A 23,807-nucleotide genomic window follows, 5' to 3' on the forward strand; every position below is an offset into this window, starting at 1 on the left:
GTGGACAAGACTGCTGGTGGCCAAGTTCTCCCACTGCCTGGTGATGCCAAACACATTCCACTAGTCCTGACAGCTCCTGCCATGCAGCTGAATTCTCTGCCTGCTTTGTTTCACACTGAGAGTTTGACCTTAAACACCAGTGAAAGATCAAGATCACCTGTCCCCATGTAGGTTACACACTGCCTGGCCATGGTGGGGACAAGGTGGACCCTAGCACTGCCAGGCCATGTGAGGATGAGGTCTGTGTCAGAGTCTGTAGCTCTTCCCTGGCTTTCCTGCTGGATGGTGAGTGATGTGGTAAATCAGCTGTCACTTAGCAACGCTGCCGGCTGGGGAGCGGAGCCAGGTTTTAGTGCGGGAGAGATGCCTGCAAGGCTGTGCAGTGCTTATTTCACCTTTTCCCCTCAGTGTTACCCAACCCAGCATGTATTTTCTTTCACTTGCTGCTTTCCCTGAACATGTGGGTGCAGGTTTCCCATGGCTGAAGACAGCAGCCCCAGCTGCAGGAGCCAGATGTCCCCTGCCAGCCTCCCAAGGGTTGCTGTGCAGCGCTGGAGCACCCTGAGACCCTCAGTGGATTTGAGCTCCAGCAGCCCATGGTGGCAAGCAGCCATCTGCCACCTGCAGAGCTGGCACAGCAGGACACAGAGGTGGCAGAAAGATGATTAGCTAGGGTTTATTCCCTGAGGAGGACAACTGCATGGAGGAACACAGGGAGCTCATATCAGCACTGCAAAATCGTTGCCAATGGGACTTGAGACCTGTTAAGCACACCTGAAATATGGCCTGTGGCTCACATCAAGGGTATTTCTGCACATGGATTTGTCCAACTCTTCACCATCTGCACAGCCAGGCCCCCAGAGCAGGGGGCCATGCAGCAGAAGGCAGGAAGATCATGGGGTTCACTGGGGTGAGGGATGGGGACCCCTCAGTTCCCCCAGAACTGCCTATCACCTTGTCCCTCCTCTTGGGAGCAGGAACAGAAACCTTCCAGCTTAAGGCTTTTAAACTGACACTCTGCAAATGCTTCAAAAGAACTCAAATCAATCAGAGAAAAGGACAATTAGAGGGGCTTAAACCATTTGTGAACCCATCCTGGCACATTTTGGAGCCTTTTCTGATAAGGGTTGAGAAGCACATTCAGTTCTGCTCCCCACATGCCAGCGCTATGACTCTAAGAAATTTTTGTAATGCAACAATGCACTTTAAAAGAAAAAAAAAGAAAGAAGCCTTTCCTTGAGAAGAAGCAAAAAATCTTGAATAAGGGAGTGCTCACCTGATGGCCCAGTTGAAATAAAACCCCTGGTTCCCACAAAGGCAGATTTTTAGTTTATACCCATTTTTGAGATATAGTCTGAATATATCTAGCCAAAACTCAGGCTTGCAAACCCAGCCCATGGGAGGGAAGGGATTTGCAAATATAAAGAAGCCAGACTGAGCTGGCAGATTGGGCCAGGCCAGACAGGCCAAGCTGACCCAGTTGCTAATGGAACAACAGCATAAATAAATGGAATAACAATAAATGGAATCACTCAGAGGTAGCTGCTGTGGTGGGAGCCTTGTTGAGATGGAGGGAGCTGTCAAACCCACGGTGACCAGGTCTGAGGCCTCATGGGGTGGGACAGCCCGGCCCAAAGGGAGAAATCTTCCACTTTGGATGACCCATTGTAGGAGCAGACACTCAAACAAGGAAGGAGTAAGCAAGGCTGAAAAGCAGCCAGTGAAAGACTTGCCTGATAACTGAGGTTTGAAAACTTATGAGTAGACTGGGGAGGTCTTCTCAGGGCTTGGTTCATCATGCACTGGAAGAAGATGCCCAAGGGTGCCATGAGATAAAGCTGGAGATCTATTGAGGTTGAGGACTGTGAGCTGACCCCAAGTGCTGTGCAGTGTTTCTGGGACACTGGCCTGACATTCCAGGCAATCTCCTGGGGAAGGTCAGCCTGGGAACTGACTTCTCTCCTGCCCACACTCAGCAACAGCAGCTAAACACTGGCTACAGGTGCAATTATCTTGGCAGCCCTTTTAATGTCTCTGAGGTTACAGCTCGGATCAGTCTGTGCAGGTGGGATTGTGGCTGGGTTCCTGGGATGGGCAGTGAGGCCAAGGCACCCAGCATGGATCCCTGGGAATGGCTGCTTGCTCTCTCCCTTCCAAAAGTGAGCTAGCTTTTAGTCAGTGTGAAAGGGTACTTCTGCTCAGAATGTGCAACACTGATTCTCAAAAAATTAAAAGGAAATATGTTACTTTATGAATTATAAGGATTAGAAGGAGTGCCTCTAAGAAATGAGGCCTATTTTATAATTTTTTCCTTTCTTCTGGGTGGTATTTGCAAGGCAATAATGAAGGCTTAACAAAACTCTACACAGCTGAAATTCCTGAAGTTTTACATACAAGTTATATTTGGGGGAAAGAGGTTATTATTAGGGTAAGATGAGGCTTTTGTCACTAACAATTCAAAATCTAGGTAGGATAATCTGGATGACAACAAATACACTTAACTCATGATAACATAATTACTGATCAGGAAGAATAGAGGACAAAATTAGGATTGTTTAGATATCTTCATGTTTTGTTTCTTCCTTCAAATGCTGTTGAGTGCTAATTCCCCACATCACAACATTTGGATTGAAATAATCACCAAACTTGCAGAGAATTTGATGTTTCATCGTTCAGCTGTTGAGCTGTTCACTCATCTTTGCTTGCTCCCAGGTTTCCATGCTGAGCAGCAGGAAAATGTGATGTGGCAAAGACATAAAAGCCAAAGTTTGGCACAGAGACAGAGGACAGCCCAGTGCCACCTCTGTGCATTAAAATATCCACACCTGAATATATTTTCAATATAAAAAATATATATTTTTTATATTTTCAGTATAAAAAAAATGTGGGGGACTTATTTTTGAAACATGATCTTTCATTTTGTCCTGAGGTCACTTGCAGACTCAAATGACACAACTTTTATTAGCCAGACACCTCATGCTCATCTGATCCCAAAATGTTCCTCTGTCTCATTTCTTCAGGCTGGCTCATTTGCTCAAATGGACACTGAACTCAGTGGGATTTTTCCAGCCATAAAAAAAAAAAAAAAAAACAAATTGGAGCACAAATCAAGTCACCCAGTCAGCATGGAAGGTGGGACCACATGGGATAAATAGTGGAAATACTGTAAATACTGAGCAGTGATAGAATGTTGCACACAGGTGTAAGGTTACTGCCTGATGTGCTCCATGCTGAGGTGAGCACTCTGTCCAGCTCCAGAGTCCCCAGCACAGGAAGAACATGGAGCTGCTGGAGCGAGTCCAGACAAGGCTACCAAGATATCAGAGGGATGGAGCAGCTTTGTTATGAGGAAAGGCTGGGACAACTGGGGTTGTTCAGCCTGGAGAAAATAAACCCCAGTGTGACCTAATTGTCTCAGGGCAGGAGAGAGCTGGAGCTCCTGGACAGGCCCAGAGGAGGCTGAGGAGATGAGGAAGGGCATGGAGCAGCTCTCTAGAGGGACCTGTGGCTGTTCAGCCTTCAGAGCAGACTCAGCTGAGAGGGGGCCTCTTTCCCCTGTGTCCCTGTCTGCAGGGAGGGCTCGGAGCAAGGACCAGGCTCTGCTCCCTGGGGCCCAGCAGTGGGGCAAGAGACCGTGGGCAGCAATGGATGCCCAAGAAGTTCCACCTGAACATGATGGAGAGGTTCTTTCCTGTGCAGTGACCAAGCACTGGAACAGAGACCAGAGAGGCTGTGGAGCCTCCCTCACTGAAGATATTCCAGACCTGTCAGAACACAATCCTGCGCCATGTGCTCTGGAATGACCCTGCTTGAGCAGAGAGGTGGAACCCAATGACCCACTGTGGTCCCCTCCATCCTGCCCCGTTCTGTGTTGCTGTAATTCTGTGGCGGGGCCCCCGCCAGCCCCACGGGCCTCCCGGCGAGCGGCCCCTCCGGGACCGAGGGGAGCGGTGACAAAGCCGGCGGCGGCGGCGCGGCTCGGGCGGCGGATGCAGGCCCCGGGATGCGCCGCGGTTGCCATGGCGACGCCCCACCGCCCCCTCGGTTGCCATGGCAGCGGGCGGGGGAAGGGTTTGCCGGTGGCGCCGCCGGAAGTGCCGGCGGGGGCGGGGTCCGGCCCGGAAGCGCGGCCGGCGCGGCGGGAGGGCCGCAGCGGCTCGGCGGGGCGGGCGAGCGACGAGTGGACGCCGCCGGTGCCGGAGCGGCGGAGCCGGGGCTGCCCGGGCCGCCGAGGGGCCGGAGCGGCGGGGCCGGCGGGACGCGGGCGGGCCTGCCCGGCCGGAGCGTAGAGCGGGAACACCCCGCCCCTTCCTCCCCGCGGGCCCTGCACGGGAAGATGGCGGCGGCGGGAGGCGGCGGCGGCGGTGGCGCGGGGGCGGCGGGCCGGCCCGGGCTGTGAGAGCCGCGGCGGGACGGGCGGCGAGCGGCGGAGGATGAGCCTGCTGTGCGCGCAGTATCTCCGGTGAGTCTCTCCGGGGCGCAGCGGGCGGCCCGGGAGCGGCGGGGAGCGGGCGGACCCGGAGCCCTCGGGCCTCGCAGCGGCTCTCCGGGGCGCTGGGCCGTGCCCGGGCCGGTGTGCGGGACCGGCCGCCGCGCTCCGGAGCCCCCCGGGCGGCCGGGCTCGGCTGCCGCATGGCCCAGGGCTCCCCAGCAAGGTCACGCCGGTGCTTTGGGAGGGTGGGAGAGTCCGGCGGCTTCCCGGGCGGAATTCCCCATCGCTTCCCCCGTAAGCCAGCGCTGCGGAGCCACCGCCAGGTCTGACCCCGGCTGTGGAGCGGGAGCGGCGCTCGCAGCCCCGGGAGGTGCTCTGGGAGAACGGGAGTCGCTGGAGCCGTGGCTCAGCCCTCGCCATCAGCTGCGAGTCCCCAGTCACGGCTGGCACAGCCGGTCCGTGCCGGGCACGGGCAGCCCAGGCTTGGGAGAGGAGTGAGGCTGCCAGGGCTGTGCCTTGAAACAGAACCGGTCCCCAGTGCCTCAAGTCGAGAGCATGAGATAGCTCACGGTGATAGGAGCAGAACTTTGATAGGCTTTGGGGTGAACTTAGCATTTGGGTGAACCTATGCCCAAATGCTCGTTCTCTAGTGGTTTTGGAGAGCAGCGTCGTGAGCTACAAATGGCTTTTCAGTAGCTGTAAAGTACTCACTGCCCGGGTTGATCGTGTTGTGTCATCCCTGATGCTTCCAGAACACCTCATGGAAAAGGAGTAGGTATGCCAAAAGGGCATGCACGTTCCTTCTGAGGAGTTCAGGGCTCGGGAAGGATTTAGAAGGAGTGAATTCAGTGAGGATTTTACATTTCAAAAGCACTTTCTATACAGAGTTCTGCAACACTTCAGCAGTCTCTCCTTGCTGGCTCTCCAAATTCCTCCCTTCCTCCTCATCCTGTCTATTACCTCTGCTTCCTTCTGTTATGCCAGATCCTACCTCAAGCTGATTTCTTCAAAAACGAAAAAAATGTAATCTTTTTTATCTAATAGTGAGTTTATGACATTTTGCTCTTCCAGGTGAGTACACCTATGCTGTCATGAAACTTCTTCATTCTTTCTTTCCTCTTACATCATGACAAAGCTTTAAAATGCTTTATTATCAGCAATCTTCTATCAGTAAAAGACTTGCTTTTTTATTGTAGGACAGGTGTTAATAATATTGTAACATCTGGCTCCCTGTTCCTTCTTGTGAGTGCACGTGTCCTTTGGGCTGTGGGAGGCTGTACATGTTACACATGTCCCTGCTCCTGTCACCTTCCTGCACCACCAGGCTCTTCCTTAGCATTTTGCTGTGCCAAGCTGGAAATCCTTCCTGCAAGCTGTGGGCAGGAATCACCAGTTTCTCCTCTCTTTGTTCCTCCCACACTTCAGCTCATCCTGGGTTGTTCCTGCTTTTTCCTGGCTGCTTTGTTTATGTTGTGCCAAAGCAACAGGACTGGAGCGTGTGCACATAACTAATGTGTTACAGCCAGTGTCTCTGTCACCAAGAACCTTTATAAAGGGCTCTCTTCCTAAAACAACAGGGCAGTCCCTCTTCTAAACTTGTCATCACCTTCCTTCTGCCTCTGAAGATCATTTGGGTTTGTTCTCTCTGTGGAAGGTGTGCTTGGGGAAGGTTTCCTTGAAAAGCTGTGAAATGCTTTTTGCATCCACAGAACGTTCATTTAAATTGTTTGATTTGCATAGGGCAGAAATGCAGCTGCAGATTGCTGCAGCCCAAGCTCATAAAGGGAACTGGGAATTAAGCCGCAGACTCTCAGAGCCAGTTCTGTTAGTCCTTAAGGAGGGGGGCATGCTCCTTTTTACTGAGGCAGGACAGGCTCAATCCGACTGTAATGAGGAAGGAATAGACCAAAGTGTAACAACGTGAGAAGGCAGCTTAGCAAAATGTTGTGCCAAATGAAGACATGAGGCGAGCAGTCTCTGCTGTCTTCATTGTCTTAACACTAAGGAGTTTGAATACCTAGTGAATACTTAGGAGATAGAATACCTAGTGAAATAATGACTCTGCAAGAATCAAGCTGTTGAAAAGATGAGTGGGGAAGAATGGACTTTTAGCTGGACTACCTTAACTCTTCCACTTCTGGGTTCTTGCTTTCTGTATGTGTGTGAATCAGCTATTTTAAAATGCTATCCTTGAAGGACTGTGCCCCTTCAGTCAACCTGTGAGAACTGAGGAACACATGAGCCCCCTACAGAAGTCTTCCAGGAAGAGCAAATAAGGTCAGGCTTCATGGACTGAGTCTTTGAAAAGTTATAGGGAAGTCTGTTTTAAGTCATCTTTCTATGTTGCAATAGATTTTTAGGGTTTTTGCTTTCCCAGTTTTTTCCTTTTCAAAGTCATCTGTCACGTGTATTGCAGTATATTCTCTCCCATCTAGTTTCCTACATACTTCACTGGAGTCATTGTTTGAGTCACTTCTCAAAGATTTGCATTGCATCTGATAAGGTGAGTAGACCTTTCAGAGGATTCTTTTAGGAGACAAGAACCTAAAAGATACTTTAGGGAACAGGGACACTGTTCAGGTTTCCCTGTTCAGGTGAATCTGTTCATCACATCTGGCTGAAAATTTGTATCCATGCTATTTGTGCTGCTTGGGGAATCTACAAGTACTCCCCAGAAATCAAATTAATCTCACAGGGCACTTGTCTTAAACTAGACATTTCATGTATCCTGCTAGATATAAAAGAAGTCACTTTCAAGCCCTATCACTGATAGGCTTTCTGACACAATAGCACAGAAACTTCTGAGCACATCCATTTTATAAGCCAGTGTTGAGCTTTAGTCCATGTTTATTCACTTTAGAGAAATGATCTTCAATGCCAATTTTATGTTAATGTTCAAAAAGGAGTTAACTAGGATTCAGAAGTTTAGCAGTTTGATAAATGATTGTCTCAACTGCATTTCAAAAAGATGTGAGCTCAGTTACCAGTTAAATGTGGTGTTGCTCTGGTAAACTGTGGCTTTTAACACAAGCCCAAATGTAGAATAAAAAGTGCTTGAATTACAGGGCTTGAGCACTGCTTAGAAATTCCAGTGCTGATGAACCAGTAGGTAGTTTCCTGTAGCCTTATGATGAGGCTATAACCAAATTCATTAAAGGTTTGACTGCTTTAATAATTCAAATTGTGGGTCTCTTTTTTGAAGACTCATCAGTAGCTCCATTAACTTGTGCATCTGCTGTGTCTCTTCATGGTTACTCCTTTGCTGTCTGCCAGCCTGTGACACACCTCTTTGCAGAGTTTCTTCTGTGTTAGAGGAGGAGGCTGGAGCAGAGGTAATTGCAGTCTGTGTGTGAGCATGTTCTGGTACTGATTCCTGGTCAGGATGATGTAGAGGTGATGCTTGTCTGTGCTGGAAAGGCACCAACCAGAATACTGCTTGAATGAGTCTCAGCAGGGCTAAGTCAGTTATTTAATTATCTTGGGAGTATATAAGGGAAAAAGTTAGTAAATGTAACCTCTTAACAGAGAACTCTGTGTCCCTGCAATGGATTTCTGGAGCTGGCAGGGTCACAAGGCTGGGGGAGAGGCCTCAGGAGGCTCCTGTCCAGCCTCCTGCTCGCAGCAGGGACAGCTCTGGGCTCAGACCAAGTGCCCAGGGCTTGAAAACCTCCAGGAATGGAGACAGTTCAGCCTTTTGGGGCAGCTTGAATATCCTTGTGGTGGAAAAGATTTTCCGTACATCTAGTCTGAACCTCTCCTGTTTTGTCTTATGCCCATTGTCTCCTGTGGTCCCACGTGGAGAGCCTGGATCTATCCTCTCAGTCCCCTCCCTGGAGGCATGTGGCAGCTGTGGGTGCCCTGGAGCCTTCCCTGCCTCACCCTGACCTAGCCTGGCTCCACAGCCTCTGCTTCAGCCCTGACTGCTCTGGAGGCCCTGCTCCAGTTGTTCCACTGCTTTCTTGGTTTGTCTTGGTATCTGAACATGACCAAATCAGTCTTGGGAAGTATTCCCTCCAGGTTTTTGTTTTCTGAAATGATTAATGCTACTTTCATACAGTGTCTGCTCTTGAATTTTAAGCAGGGGAGACATAGTGGGGTCTGCTTTGGCCTTCCAGAAGGCCCTCATAGCTTGATGTTTTCTTTGGGGAACATAAAGTCTCTCTTCTAGTTTTGTCTTTTTTTCTCTATACAAGATGTCTCCACCATTTGGTGGCTAGAATTTCTGCCAATATTTAATATGAGCAACACTTCTTATTCTTCTTTGAGGGTGAGAATAATGATTTAAAAAGGCAGATTGATGATGACTGCTATTTACTTAGGATCAACAAGCTTTTTGTGGTGACCTATAAAGTAAAAAGAATCACAATCAAAAAAGTGTCAAGCAGTACCCCACTGAGCTTTCTGCTGAAGGAAATACATCTTGCTGAGAGCTCCAAGACACACACCATACTCCTCAGGTGTCTGGGCAGCAATTACTTGTTCCCTTTTTCCTATCATGGGCATCCAAATTATTGAGTATCCTCCTGTCACCCAGGGACAACTTGTGCTAAAGTCACTGTCACACCTGTGATAACTTGTTGTTTTTCAAACCTAGATTCCTGAGGAAACAAGTCGAAGTGTCCTGAAGTTGGTTGCTGCCATTATAAGTTTGTGAAAGTTAGCTGGTTAGGTGATCATGTGTGGGTGATCCAAAGCAATGTGCCTGGTGAGAGAGAAGCAGGCAGAGCCCAGCTGGGGTAAAGCAGCACTTCCAGAACTTGCTCTGAGCTGTGCTGGGCTGTGGGCATGCTCCTCCATAGGGAGGTAGCAGCAGGGGGGGCAGTGCCTGGGCAGGTTTGCAGGTGCTGGCTGTATTTTCCTGCTGGAGGGGCTGGCAGGAAGGTGAACATGTGCCAGGGAGAAGAGGGCTGCAGTAACCAGAGAACGTGACTTGCTAAGCACTTGGCAAAAGCTTGGCCATGCAAGGGTGGGTTTTAAACTTGAACAGCTCTTGATGGAAGTTTCTCACCCTCAGCCCTGATTTGAGGGCATAAGTTTATGAGTTTATGGCCAAGTCTAAAGAAGCTGAACTGGGTAATCACACTAGGTTAAAACTGCTCTAGTTTTGTTTTTTACCCATGGGGCTTGGTCCAAGTTGGTTTCCTGATCCCATTCATTGTGTTGCTACAGATGTACTGACAAAAGGGGTGAAGTTGTGTGCAACAGGATTGAGGCACTAATGGTTAAGAGTGGGGTGGGACTGCTCCTTGGAGTGATAGTGCTCATTATCAGTAAAGTGCTCACTGACCCACAGCCCCAGTAAATAGTGTTCTCTTTCCTAGAATATGACTGTAGCTATATGTAGAATATCATCCTTATAGGATCTACCTGGTCTCACTGTCCACAAAGCATACCTCTCTTTCCAGTCTGGGCTGAGAGTCTCCCCTTGCTGCAGAGCACAGTGTGTGCTCTTACTGCACTCTGTGCTCTGCTGGGAGGTTACTTGCACCACAGTGTTCCAGTGACCTAGAAGTGCAGGTTAGTGTAAGTAAAGTTACAGCTGTATTCATGTATTTATTTATTTATTTTTGATGGCAGGGATGATTCCTGTAGCAATTAGTTCTTGTTCTAACCTGCATATTCCTATGTAGTTTGATCTTTTTTGGAAAAGAGAAAGTTCTGTTGTGGCAGTAAAACCAGGTGATGCTTGTCTGATGTGTTAATGAGGGAGGGCACCAAAGCATTTTGAGAAGGCTGCCCCCATCCCTGAGTATGGGGTTTTTTTTCCTCAGTTTTTTCATTTCAGTGCATGGTAAGAGTACATTTCCTGGGTGAATTAGCTGTTTTATTTAAGTATTCAGTGTAAAGTATACTGTGATATTCTGGCTACTTGTAAAGTCTGTTCTTCTATCTTAAGAAGTTGTAACAAGTAACCATAGCTTGGTCAGTGAGATGATTTTGGCCTCTAAATAAGCTGGTCTGGGCGCTGAATTGTATCACAAACTTTTAATTTAAGCAACTTAAATCTGTTTAAATCAATGTATCTGGAAATTGAATCTTCCCTGCTTGTTTTTAGTTTGCCACATTGGCTGCTGTGGGCATTTTCTATTGGAGAAGAAAAGGTTGTGTTGATGGGAGAAGTCAGTGACTTGATGGATAAATACCTTGGCATGTTCCCTGCCCTGCTCAGCCAGCAAAAATGAGTATAGAAGGGAAATAATTGCAGTTCAAGTGCATGGTGGCTGGGGAGGGAAGAGTGCGTAATTTGCTGTAGGATCTGATTATGTTGGATGAGGAGCTGCTGGGGATTGTAGAGGTTTAAGGGTTCTTCATCTTCACGACAGTAGCAGAGATTCACTCATAGCAGCAGGCTGGTAGAAGAGCAGTTAAAGAATGAAGCTATAATTTGTAAGGAATATATGTGGGAGGACACTAGTTGTTGCTTTCATTACTTTGAACTTGAGGATTGTCCTCATCTTACTGGAAAAACTGCACAGCTGCTGTCAGGCAGGAGGGGAATAAACCCACAGATTTTTTCCTTAAAATCATTAGCAGAGATGCATACTTGGATTCTGTACTTTTTAATGTGTTATGAGGGAGGTAATAAATTTCAGTGGTGTTTGGGAAAACACGGGTTTTCCTGTGCTCAGGGAGGGATATGGTAACTTATTTCTCCATCTTACTGCTGTGGGCAGAATAGAGGAATAACAGATTGTTTGTTGTGAGGTGATGTGAGGACTCTGGGCCATCGTTTCTCATGATCCCAGGGTGGAGGGCTGGTGGCTTTGTCTGTGTGTGCCTGCTGAGCACTGGAGTGGTTGCCCTGGGCAGGGCATTGCTGGAAGCATTTCAGCTGTACTGGAGCCATCACCAGCTGCCACTTGTGCAGCCCTGCTCCAAGTCCTGCCTTTGGGCTACATTTCTACGCTTGTCTGCCCACTGCCTCTCTTCCCATTTGAATTCAGGATGAACTTTTCGTTGTAAACTTGGGGACTACCCAGATGACCAAATGAGGGGGAAATGGCTTAAATAGTGTTCTGAGGCTGGGTATTTAAATCCCTCTGAGTTATATCAGCAGGTACTTGTTCAGATCAGTGTAATCCTGTGAGCTGGGGTGGAATAAACTTTTTGGAGTGACATTAGGTGTGCTTTTTCTCCTTTCTGTATTCCAGTCGGACTTCTCTGGGATTATTCACACTTCTACACTCAAGGGATTATCATAAGGAACCAGAAGGCTGAGGAGTCTCTGAATCTCTTGAGTTACAGAGCTGTGGGTGACAGACTGAATTTCACTGATGGGACTCAAATCAAAGATACCCTTGAGGTATCTAGGAGTCCTGCTTGAATTAATGTTCTCTTCCATCTTCAGAGAAAACAAAGATAATATTTCTGAAGGTACTTACTATATCCTGAATACATCAGCAGTCTATTTCTCATTTTTTATTTCATATTTTTGGTGCTGAAACTGTCCTCTAGTGCTCAGCCTCATTGAACAGTTTTCTGCTTTGTCTGATGGTGGTATGGGTAAAGCTGATTTTTATTTTATTTCTCCCCATCCTCTCTTCTGACGCATTGTCTGTTTTGAGTCTGCAGGCCCTGCTTGTTGTACAGCTGAATTATCTGAGACCTACTCTCTAGCTGTTAGAAAATGAGAAATTCATTTTGAATGTGGAACCTTTAAGACTGATTCTGCCAAAATAGTGTGGGGAACATTTCCTGAACTACTTAAAGGAAACTACTTTTTCCTTTGGAAAACAGAAAAACAGGCCTTTTGTGCATTAAGCATCTTTATTTCAGACTTTGGTGTTTCATGATGTCTTGATTTAATGAGGCCTTGAGAGTTGTTCCTATTTGGTCAGGCTATGGCACAGGGCAGTTTGTTTGGAACCTGCCTGTTTTGGGCCCTCTGGACCCCCCATAGTCTGTGCTATGTTATTTACCACATCTTAACTTCCCTGCACATGAAGAATAAATGCATTTTGGATAAATCTGTTGGGAAAACCATTTTTTCTCTTTGTTTTATGATAGTCCTGTAAATTGTGCTGCTGTCTGTTGGAGTGAAATTCTCCTGGGATTTGATTTGCCATGTCCTGTGTTGGTCTGGCCATGATGTGGAGAAAGCATGTGGATATTGCTGTGTCTCCAACAGCTGTGACTGTGATAATCTTTTTTTAACCCAAAGAAGCTTTGACAGCTTTGGTTCCTTCTGCAGACAGTACTGCTTTTGGCAGGGCCTTTGGGCATTCCTCCTCTTAGTTCAAGGTACACTTGAGCTGTTATGAGGGATCTTCAGGGCAGATTTTCCAAACTAGCCTAATAATAACTGAAAATGGAAATGCTAATCCTCTATACCTATGGAGAAGGAAGAATGGGACAAGACTTCTGGCTGTTGAAATTGTTGAAGTACTGTAAGTACTTGATGATGACATTGCCATAACCAAACTTGTGAGCAGAGAGACTTGATCCAGCCAGATATTCCCAGGAAAAAGCCAATCTGTTGGTAAGAATTGTGTTCAAAGGATTTAAACCTCACTTATAAGCATTAAAGAAAGACCCAGACCCACCAAAAGTGTATAAAAACATGAAAACTGAAGCAGCTCTTAGAGCTCAAACATACTGCTCCAGTTACTAGAAAAATAGAGGAAATATGATTTCAATTTTTTTTTTAAAAGTGAGATGTCTATATTGGTTAATGATTGTAAGTTCAGTTATTAAAATATGCAGAGTGGATTTGCAGTAAAAATCTAGAGTGTTTCAGTTTGTCTTAATACCATTGATAGGTGAAATGTTGAACATATATGTGAAATCTTTAACTAGAAAAGAAGTGGTAAAATCCTTAATTTGCATTGTTGACATGCATCTGAATTATTAAAGCAGGCCTTAATTTATGAGCATGTCACACAGATTATGCCAGGGCATGAACGTCTGGCAGGTATTCCACCCAGCTTGAACATACCACGACTGTTTAATTTAGAGATTTATTTTGTTTTGAGGCAAATGGTAGGAGATATGGGGCTTGGGGCAAAGACATCTGTAGGGGATTGTGGCTTGCTCTGACTTCAGCTGGAGTACCTGTTTTCTGGGTTTGATATCAAGGACTAAAATAATCTTTAAGGCTTAAAAGTACCCAGAATAGTATTTCCAGTGTGTTTCTAATGAAGATATCAAGTGCTTGCTGATGCTGCTTGTGCAACTACAGACTATTTTGGTCCCTTCCATCATAGGTGGCCAGTCAGAAGTCAGCACTAAAAAAAGTGCTGTGTCTGCCTGTAACATTATGTTATGTGCTAAGAATTTGGGGATACTCATTCAAGATCAGTTAAAATTCTGTACTCTTTGATTAAAGATGGTTACAAAAGTGTATCTTCTGCCCTGCATAACTGGTTGTGTTAATTCCTGAAATAATTATTTGAGAATTGCTATGCTGGAGCATTAGGTGATGTGGGTCAAGAGTGTTTTGTCTTCAGGAAGGACAGATCCAACAGACATGAAGATCTTTGGGCCTTTAAGGACTCAGGTGCTGGAAATTTTTTGTGTATAATGGGAAATGCTCTTGAACATTTGGATTTCAGATTTTGGTATTAAAGCAGCATGATTCACCTCACTTCCCTGCTTTATTGTCAAATGCTGAAGCACAGTGCTAAAATTATTCTATTTTCAAGCTTGTTTTGGACATGCTGGTACACTACACAAAACAAATGACTATGAAACCCCTCTATAGTTGATTGTAAAGTGGAATGCAGGGGCTGCATTGGCTTGTGCAGCCTGAGTAACACACAAATACTGTGTTAAAACTGGTAACTATGTGGTCACATGTTGAATCTTTTGATGGCATTGTCTCTTCTTGCTTAATGTGCCTCAAAGATTCAGGGAATGTCTTCTGTGAGTGAGGGACAGTCAGTACCCTTCCCCGTGTTGCAGGAGTAGCAGTGGGTTGAGCAAGGCTGGTGATTTTTGCTGTGGGATTTGGTGGTAGGAAGGAGCTGGAGTGGGTGAAGCCAAGGCACAGAGCAGTTCCTGAAGGCAGGGCATAATGCCATGTGGGAATGGTTTGGCAGTGTCCAGGGTGCTGCTTTGGGTTATGGAGGGGACTTGGTAGGACTTTAAAAACAAGCAACTAAATGATTGTCAGAAATAACATCAGGGTGATGGAATGGGCTAAATAACCTTTGGAGGGCCTTTCTAGGCTTATGATTTGATCTTCAGGTGGGGTGTGTTAATCCATTGCTATGGAGCCTTTTCCTCAGCCTTTGCAGGAGATAATGAGGTCTGGTCTGGCTATTGAAAGGGATACTGCAGTCTGGAAAACTGCATTCACATTATTCTTTTCTACAGTTTATGTTTAGTAAAGGTCTGCTAAACCCCCACGTTTTTCCATATATGATTCATAAAGCAGATACTGATTTGTAGTCAGCTGAACATCATGTGAACTTTTCTGACATAGAACTAGAAAGGACTCTGTCTTTAGGTCTTGATTTAAATTTGAAATAATTTTTTGGTTTTTAATAAATATATTTAGGCCTCGACCTTGGGAGTTATAAATTTACTCAGATGCTTGCTCCTAACCAATCCATTAGTTTTCAAAACAGGAAAGGAGGTTACTGGTTAACTGGGAGCACCTGGCAGCGCTCAGTGGGGCAATGGTGGCAGCAGATCCTGTTCAGAGGCAGTTTGGGCCTGCTGGAGCAGAGCTGCCCAGCTCAGCTGGACTTGGGCCATGGAGCTGCATCTCCTCAACCAGGCTGCATTTCCTCCAGACCTGTTGGTGTTTGATGGGCTCCCAAAGCTCCAAGGTGCACCTTTCCTGGAGGGGACAGTTGTAGTAGTGTATCCATCTGCTTCCCTCCTTCTGTGCTAATAACATTTGCTAGATCTGAGCTGGTTGGATTGGTCATAGGTTTCCCCTTCGGCTGAATACAGAACAGAGTAACTTCCCACATTCCAGGAGTACCGTGTGTTTTGGTGATGGGCTTGGGTATTGTAGGCAGCAGCCCTTCTGCATGAACCACTCCTGACCTGAGGAGAACCAACAGTAGAAGACTGCAGATGAGTTTTGTGTTGCTAAGCCAGAAATTATTTGAATATTCTCTGCTTGGAAAGTAAGTTTATCTCAGAACAGCATTGCCTATGTGTTTGTGATAGAGAATGGGGAGCAGCTAATGAGACTCCTGTAAATGATTGGCAATGATGTACTGAGTACCCGTTTAATTATCATAAATGGAGGGTATAATATTCTCCCTGACTGGTGTTCAGCCTTCTGCTGTTACTGTGCTTTCAGAGTATGGTTTGCATGTAATTTCAAGATGGAGAATTGAAAATAATTTCTAAGATGCCGCTTGCAATTAGGATCATATCCAGATGTAATCAGGGTGTGTTTTTGTCAAGGCTTGTGTGTACCATGTGGTGTCCTTTCAAACCTCTTAATAATGAAAAGCTTTTTAAAACTTTTGGGTATGTCATGTTTGTGCATAGATGTGTGTTTTGTGTGATGTTAATGTGATTGGGAGTTTATAAAACAAATGGGATTTGCAAAAAACAGTTTACAGTTACTGAATGACCACAATATTTAAATATTAATAATTTTGCTTTAAGGCTTATATTTTGGAAGGCCTTGACTATCTGGGCATAGATCTTAGTATAAGGACTTGGAGAGCACCTGTTGAAAACACTGAACTCCACTGTATCTGTCATAGCTAACCTGCTACAAACACAGTGTGAGGGATTACTTGTGTTTTATTTCTGCCACCTCTGATGGTACCATCTAATGGATTTGCTCTTTATCCGTCTGCTGCTTAGCAATGAAGACAGTATCTCAAATTCCCAGTAACTGACTCCTCTTAAATGATCCTTTCCTCTGTGTTGGAGTCATTCCAGCCTTGCTGAGCATAAAGGTCAGCATTTGCCTCTGTGCAAGGGGCAGTTTGAGGAAGGGGTTCTGTAGGGAACACCAAAAATGAGCAAGAGATCTGAGTTTTATATTCCAAGCTGCTAGTGGAGGTTGGAGGCAGCAGGAAAGTTGTGGAGCTGAAAGTCAGAATTTAGATGCTGCACTTGTTGTCCTCTTGATGCAAAGTGGCCTTTCTAGAGGGAAATGTGTGGTGTGTGTCACTGCTCTCCAGCTCTGTGGGCAGTTGAGGGGGCACATTTTGTCTGCATGGCAAGTGGGGCACTGAACTGACTGCAATTCCTTCCTTTGAATTGGATTCTCTGCACTTGTCTGGGGGATCCTGTGCAGTATCCAGGAGGGCTGGTAGCTCCTGCCTCACCTGTTTGGGCTTCTGCAGGGCTGACTTGAGGAGCAGAACTTTGTGAAACTGGTTTGATGATACCTATCTGAAGCTGATCTCAGTGCTCAGATATCTGCATTTTCTCTAATTTTGGAAATGGTTTTCATTGCAAAAGCTGTTAAAAGAAGTAATGTTTACTTGTTCTAACATCTGTTGTCTGCAGTTTCCAGCCCCTTAACGCAAGTGGTTTTACCAAGTCAGGAACTGTAATATAGCAAATCGCTGCTGGTGTTACTATACATTTATCAGCACTGAGACATGGTAGTGTATGCTCTCACCAGGGTTTGAAAGAGAAAAAAGGGTGTGAGAAACAACTCCTCACTTCTTAAAACCTTCAAAAGTTTATTGAACCACAGCAAGGGACTGAATAAGGAAAAAGGGACAGTGCTGGGTGCTTAGTGCAGCCAGAGGCACACAGCCCACACCCATAGCAATGCTTATTTATGCTATTGACAAGCACATGGCCCACGCCCATAGCAATCCTTATTTATGCTATTGACCAGCCAACCCTCCCCGCACTTGTGCACGTGTCACTCTTCTGACCCAGCTCCTCCTTCATCCCACCTCTGTGCAGTCCTTCTTGCTTCAACTTCCCCAATGGTTGGAGATCAACTTTCAACATTACAAAATTTATATTAAAAAAACACCAGATCCTAACAGAATTTCTTTTTAACTTGTCACATACATTTAACATTTGCAAGAGCAAACATCACACTATATGTTTATTACAAGGGCATAGTTTGGGGGGGGGGGGCTGTGGTTGTTGTTCAGAAAATAATTCTGTTGCTTCTCCTTGTTCAGTCTCAAAACCTCGTGGGAATTATCATGGCAAGTTCAGTTGTAAACCTTTCACATCCCTCTTAGGACTACAGCCCTAAGAACTGGTGACCCTTCTGTGTGCTTCCCCAAAGTTCCTTATTGTGGGTAGTGAGGGAGCAGAGCTTTGTTTCGGTGTCTAACTTCTTTTAAGGGAGAGGGCTGTCAATGACTGAGAGGATTGGAGGGCAGTCTTGAAGTTTTTGTGCACTTGTACCTTTAAGATTGCCTTAGTTTTGACAAATGCAAAAAATGCGTTTTATGCAAGGGATGGTCTAAAAATTGGAAGATATATACAGATGGATTTTGTATTTGATCTTAAATGTTTTGCCTTTCACTTGTTCTCAGGTTAGCTGCAAAGCTGACATATTGTCAACTAGTGTAGTAAATGCAGTATGGATGTGCCAGGGTATTCCACAAAAGTTTTACTTTTTTTACTGTTTGCTATTAAAAGTTTTCTTTTGAAGGTATTCCTTAATGTGAAAATATATCAATGTCTTGAATCACCACCCATATTAAGTATCTATTTATTATTTGCTGAGCATGCCTTTTTATAGCTAATAAATTCTTATTACTGTTACTAAACCAGAATTTTTCTATACTGAAAATACTGTCAGGGTTACCTGTGGAGCTATGCTGTCAGGTCCTGGAAGGTTAACAAGTTAAAGGTGACTGGAGTTTTTGTGCTTCTCTTTGTTGGGCACCATCCATTTAGAGGTTATTTTTATCCCTGCTGTCTTTAATAAAATTCCACATAACTAGTAGGTCAAGATAATGGGTTAAAGAACAGCATAGTCAGTATTTTTTAAAAATTACTATGGAAACACAGCTGAGCTTTCCTGAGGTAGTCCTAACATTACATTTATTGCCAGCTGTTCTTGCTTGAATTGGAAAATATGGCTTGTTTGGTATATGGTTTTCAGGTTACTCTCCTGGCATAAGTTTAGGAGTTCTGTGGGACAGATGGAGGCATATTGCTGATCCTGAATGGCTGGACCTCATTTATGAGGGATTTAGCTCATGTTCTGACTCCAGGCTGTGTAAGGAGGGGGACAGCAGAGAGTCTGGTGGAGGCAGTGGAATGCCAGAAGCCTGAGCAGTGTAGGAGGTTTGTATTTCCCTCTCTGTAGATTAAATCAGAGATTAAGAACACATTAACTTTCCTTAGGAGTGCTTTTACCTTTGGGGCACATCGTTTTAAAATCTTGAGACACCGAAACTGACTTCCATGAAACTGGAGGAAGAAAATTAGTTTGAATGAAGCTGACTGCAAGGGTACTTCTACCCTTATGCAAGGAGGAGGATTGTCAGCTCTGATCAAACTTGGAAAGAGTTGCTTTTGGTAGTTGTGTTTTGAGGATGATTCTTATGACTTGCTTCTAATAGAGGAGAAGGAGGGAAGATGGGATTAAGGAAAACCATGCTCTGTGTCCCCATTTCTTGACATCCTCCTCAGCCACAGTGACAACGCAAAAGGAATAGAGCAGGATTCCCTGTGGAGGGGGTTTGTATTCAGGTGGTGATTGCTTTGCTTTTATATCTGCTTGCAGAAGTGTAGGTTTTTGTTTTTACTGGTGATGAGGTACTTGTTTCTGTGGCTTTGATCTACAGCTATAATCTGATTAAACTGCAGGTCAAGGAAATTAGCTGTACCCTGGCTTCAGCTGCCTGTAAGAGGAATAATAAGATTTAAACTACTTAGCACATAAAATTGACAATAAGATGATTCTGTTAAAGGTGTTTTTCATTGGTGTGTGTTAGCAGTGGCCTTCCAAGGCACCTAGAACATTTAATTCCATGACCCACAGGCTGAAGATCTCTTGCTACCTCAGTAAGAGCTGAAATTACTCAAACCTGCCAGCTCCCAAAGCAAGCAATTCCAGAACTTTGTGCAAACTATGGTCATTTAAATTAGGTGGCAACACTTGAAAGTTTGGAACAGTAAGAACTTGTTTTATAGAAGTAAAACTGTTAACAGTACATGTCTGATATATGAGTAGGTAGAGTCTTTACACAAATTAATAAGTAAAATTATTGTTGGATGCTATATACCCCTGCAAAATCCTGATTGCATCCATTTGCCCTTTCAGGAAAAGCTATGTGTTAACAGGAGCTGTTGTCTGAAGCCTGTTGTATTCAGGTGATGTTGAATTAATGGGTGGAGGAAAAATAAAAGCTGAAGTTTACACACAAGTTTGCTATTACTGTACTTCAGGCATAACCATCTAGGTTTATGCACAATCCTAAGATTGCTGTAAAAATATTTCCTTGTGACAGGTCTTAGTTAGAGATACAGTTGCTGTCTACAGTTTCGGGAAGTCAGAGTTATGTTTGAGAATTCAACCTTTAGCAAAGTGGACCAGCTGTAAAGGATTGGTAGCCAGAGAGTCTCTAAAAACTGTGAAGAAAACAAACTTTTCGATTTTAGCAAGTGTTAGTGGTCACTCTTAGGAATTGAAGGAAAAATACTTATTTTCCAAAAGACTGTCAACCACTTGTATCAGCAAGTTTTTCTTGCATCAGAAGTGCCAAACTCCACATGTGAATGATGTCTTGGATACTGTGCTTGGGGGCTTCTGAACAATCAATCTCCCCTAAATATGCTGTGGAATATTCAGTGTCCATGCTGTTCGTGTTTCCTTCTGCTTCCACCTGCCCTGAATCAGCATGAGTATGCTTAAATACAAACAAGTGAAGGAAAAAAACCCACTGAGTATTAAAACTATTATAAATTTTTGTTGAAGATAACTGTTATTTTGAGGAAAATCTAAAATGGCAGGTTGTTGCTTTGAAGTTCTTTCTGCTGTGACCCTTTCCAAATACTGAAATAATGAAATTAAAATATTCATTTAAGTGTTTGACTTTTAGTATGCTAGTATAGAAAATTTACCTTTTCTACCCAAAATGAAACATTTCACACATTTATTCTATTTATTCTCTGTATTTTTCTATTCCCTTTCAGAAGAATGAAAGCTTTCTGGCAGTGCCCTTGATAAGCCTTGGGATCAGTCACCTCCTGCTGAGGCACTTTAGGCTGCAGGTGCTTTTCATTGTGGTACAGTACCTTCAGGAAAGAGAACTGCAGGAGTCTGAAATTCTGCGTGGAGTGAAACTCCTGACCACTTCATGTTTTTTTTTAGTTTTTAGTAATGAGATTGGATCTGCTGGCTTTTGTAAGCCCAGCTGCCTGGATTCATTGCCCATTTTAGTCATGTAAATCCTCAATTCCTCATTGGGGGGTTGTGTTACTGAGATTTGATGAGAGAACTGATACAGCTGATACAGCTTAGGGCTGTCAGGGGAAAACCAGGTGGAGTTCCCCTTCAGGAAGGGTGAAAGCAGGGTGGTGTTCTTGTTGGCTCTGCGAGAGCTGGGGTTTTCCAGGTTTTTTGTAGAACTTGTCGTGCCAGAGCAGATCACGCCTGGCGGATCCTCACTGTGAAAATGAGAGAGGTGTGGTGTAAACGAGGCTTGACTTCCAAAATATAGAGGATGGTAGCTGGGTAACAAAACTGCTGCTTTGAGAAGTTTGGCTTAATTTCATTGGCTGATCTGTGCTTGATAATGAAGCTTGTTAGCAGACCTCTGCTTCTGGAGAATGGATACAGCCCCATTAGAGATGCAGGGTGGTGTATGCAGAACTGAAAATTTGTGATTGAGTGCTTGAATTATAGCTGTACTGAAGGCAGATATTGGAACAGAAATGAGTTCTTTTGGGGACAATGGTAAAATAGATCCATTTGTTCAGTGATATGCAAATAGAGTTGGAAGTCACATGGCAACAAGAGGAAAACTTGAATAAAATAGTTAAGCAAAGAGGCTCTATGATCTTGCATGATTTTAACATCAAATTAAGCAAACTTGCTCTAGTGTTAAAGAGAAGGTGCGACTGCATGATCTTTTGGTGTTTCTATAGTGTGATAGGGTAAACACTGCAAAAATATATATTTGAGAGACATCCCAATATTTGTGGGATTTTCTTTCTGTACTGCTTACCAGCTTAAGGGAAACAACTTGTATTCTTATTCTGACTTGGAAAACTTAATTGATGAAGATGGTAAAAACTTGGAAGAGGGAAAATGAAATGTGTCTTTCTTGTCTTCCTTTGCCAAGTCCAGTGGTTCATTCCAGATTAAATATCGCCTCTGAGTTCCAGGGTCTTTAGAACTTTATATACTCTCAGGTTCTTACGAGAAGAGAAGTTTCTTTTGTCTCCTAATTTTTTATTTATCTTATACCTTTACAACCTTGCGAGACAGTCCTGACTACTGTGTTTTAAAGTTTTGAAGCTTTTCACTTTTATGAATAAAATGAAAATTCCTTTAGCTATCAGACATTTTCACTGAATTGGATGGGAGGCTGTTGCATTTTAGTTTAAAGTTTGGCTAAAGCACAGAGCTGAATCTACATATTTGGTTAGGAAATAATAAAGAGTAGCTGTTATATCAAGGTGGTATATGGAAGTACTTGAAATATAATTTTTCTGAACTATGGTTTGGATAAAAAAAAAACCCCAAACTTAGGGAAGCTTGACTGAACTGCTTAGTCCAACTGGGCGAGGAGGTATCTGAGAATATTCTTGCAATGATACAGTGTGTAAGCAAGCCCTACCAGGTTTTCTAGTAGGCAACCTTTTTTGTCCCAGAATGAGTCATTCTAATGTAAATTCAATATGAGGAGGTGCAGTAAAATATATGGCCAGAAAAGCTTGTTAAAAATGCTGGGTGATAGAAGAAGCCATTGGCACTGTGAGAAACTCCTGCCAGCTGTTACCAGTGAACTCCACTTGGTGCCCACTAGGAGTCCCTGAGCACCAGCAAAGGCCCATTGTAAAGTTTGTTTAATGAACAGGCAGTGCATCTTCTCTCTATGCTCCCTCTCTTTCTCTTTCTCTCTGCTAATATTTTGCCACTAATGCAGAACAAGTTTTGTACCCAGGCTGCCCCAGAATGCAGCTATTTGAAACAAACTGTTTCTAGGTGGGAAATGAGAAGCAGTATACTAATGTTAGGTCAACTCTCCTAATTTCTTTGGAATCTAGGATGTATTGAAATAATTTCTATACATTTTATTGAAAATGACAATGCTAATCTCTTTAGTATTGCTTGTTGCAATTTTATAAATTCTACAAGGCAGTCTGTGTTATGGCTGGTGAAGCGATTGTTGCTAAAGCCTCTTGTTCTGTGAGCCCATGAGTCTTCTCTTCCAAAATAAAGTGTTTTTAAATAAGTCTTTTTGGTAGAAACTCAGGTAGCCATATGATCAGGTCTGTGCATTTACAGAGAGCCTGTCAGCAGTTGCACTGATGTAGAGGCTGAGGCTCTCTTCACCAGAATTCTCTAGGCAGCAGTGAGGGCAAACTTCTGGGGGAAAAAAAAAAGGTGCTTTTACATTCCTCATTTAAAGATTAGACTTAGTGGAAGGTAGTTCTGCACAAGTAATTTCCAGAGGAGCAGTTCTTGGCTTTTAAAGGGCAGAGCCTTCATGCCTGGAAGAGAATTCTGGGCTGGTGTCTGTGGGCGCAGTCCTGCGTGTCCTGCTGGGGCTGAGCCTCTCAACATTCGTGGCTTTGGCAGCACAGATTGTGTTCTCAGCTCAGAGGAGACCTTCACAGCACTGGAAGATGTTTGAAGCATGAGCCAGACTGTAGGAACTTGGCTGGCTGTTGAGAAAAGCGAGATTCCAGCACCTGAGCAAGTCAGCTTTTCCTTGGGAGCAGTGGCATTGCTGGCTGCCATCACCACAGCTCTGCCTCAGCTCTGGGCCTGACTGGGCTTGCAGGTCAGCAATGCAGGGGCTGCTGAGGCACAGCCTGCACAGCAGATTGCTGTCCCTCCTTGTCTTTTCTTGGCTCCCTGGGGGCAGGATCTGCTCATTCCCAACCTGCAGCCACAGAGAGCCTTCACTTAGGTGCCTTTTGTTGCCTGTGTATGGATGAGGAAAAAATGTTTCCTTGGCTTTCAGCTTTCTTCTCATACAATAGCTAAAATTTGCTTTGCTTATCTTTGTTATCTCTTCTTTCTGATAATTGAAAGAAGTTGTCTTAAAGGCATTAAATGCTCTCCATGCTTCCAGTTACTGAATTTGGATTAGGTGAGGAAGATACAGGTTCACTTCTGGTATCAGTTAAGGTGTTCTTGACTTTTGTTCCTGACAATTAAAGCTCTTGGGGCATGCCATTCCTTTTTAGATGGAGGTGGCTATGGTTAGCTGTTATAGATAATGCTTGCATTTAATAAACAGAATTTTGCAAAGGGACTTAACAATTTACATGTTACTCATTTATATCCTAT

General features: G+C 44.6%; 1 protein-coding gene across 4 annotated transcripts in view; it reads left to right on the plus strand.

Moving 5' to 3' along the window:
* The first annotated feature begins 4,091 nt into the window (after positions 1 to 4,091).
* SMG7 (SMG7 nonsense mediated mRNA decay factor) overlaps positions 4,092 to 23,807 on the plus strand; it is a 51,542-nt gene continuing 31,826 nt past the window's right edge. For 3 of the 4 annotated variants that reach the window (XM_005487051.4, XM_005487055.4, XM_026793457.2), the window contains exon 1: positions 4,092 to 4,462. In XM_005487051.4, the coding sequence (XP_005487108.1) occupies positions 4,434 to 4,462 (29 nt within the window). In that variant the 5' untranslated portion in view covers positions 4,092 to 4,433. The remainder of the gene's footprint in view (positions 4,463 to 23,807) is intronic. The other variant, XM_005487054.4, reaches the window with a different exon arrangement.

This window comes from Zonotrichia albicollis, chromosome 8, assembly GCF_047830755.1.
Source record: "Zonotrichia albicollis isolate bZonAlb1 chromosome 8, bZonAlb1.hap1, whole genome shotgun sequence".
NCBI lineage: Eukaryota > Metazoa > Chordata > Aves > Passeriformes > Passerellidae > Zonotrichia > Zonotrichia albicollis.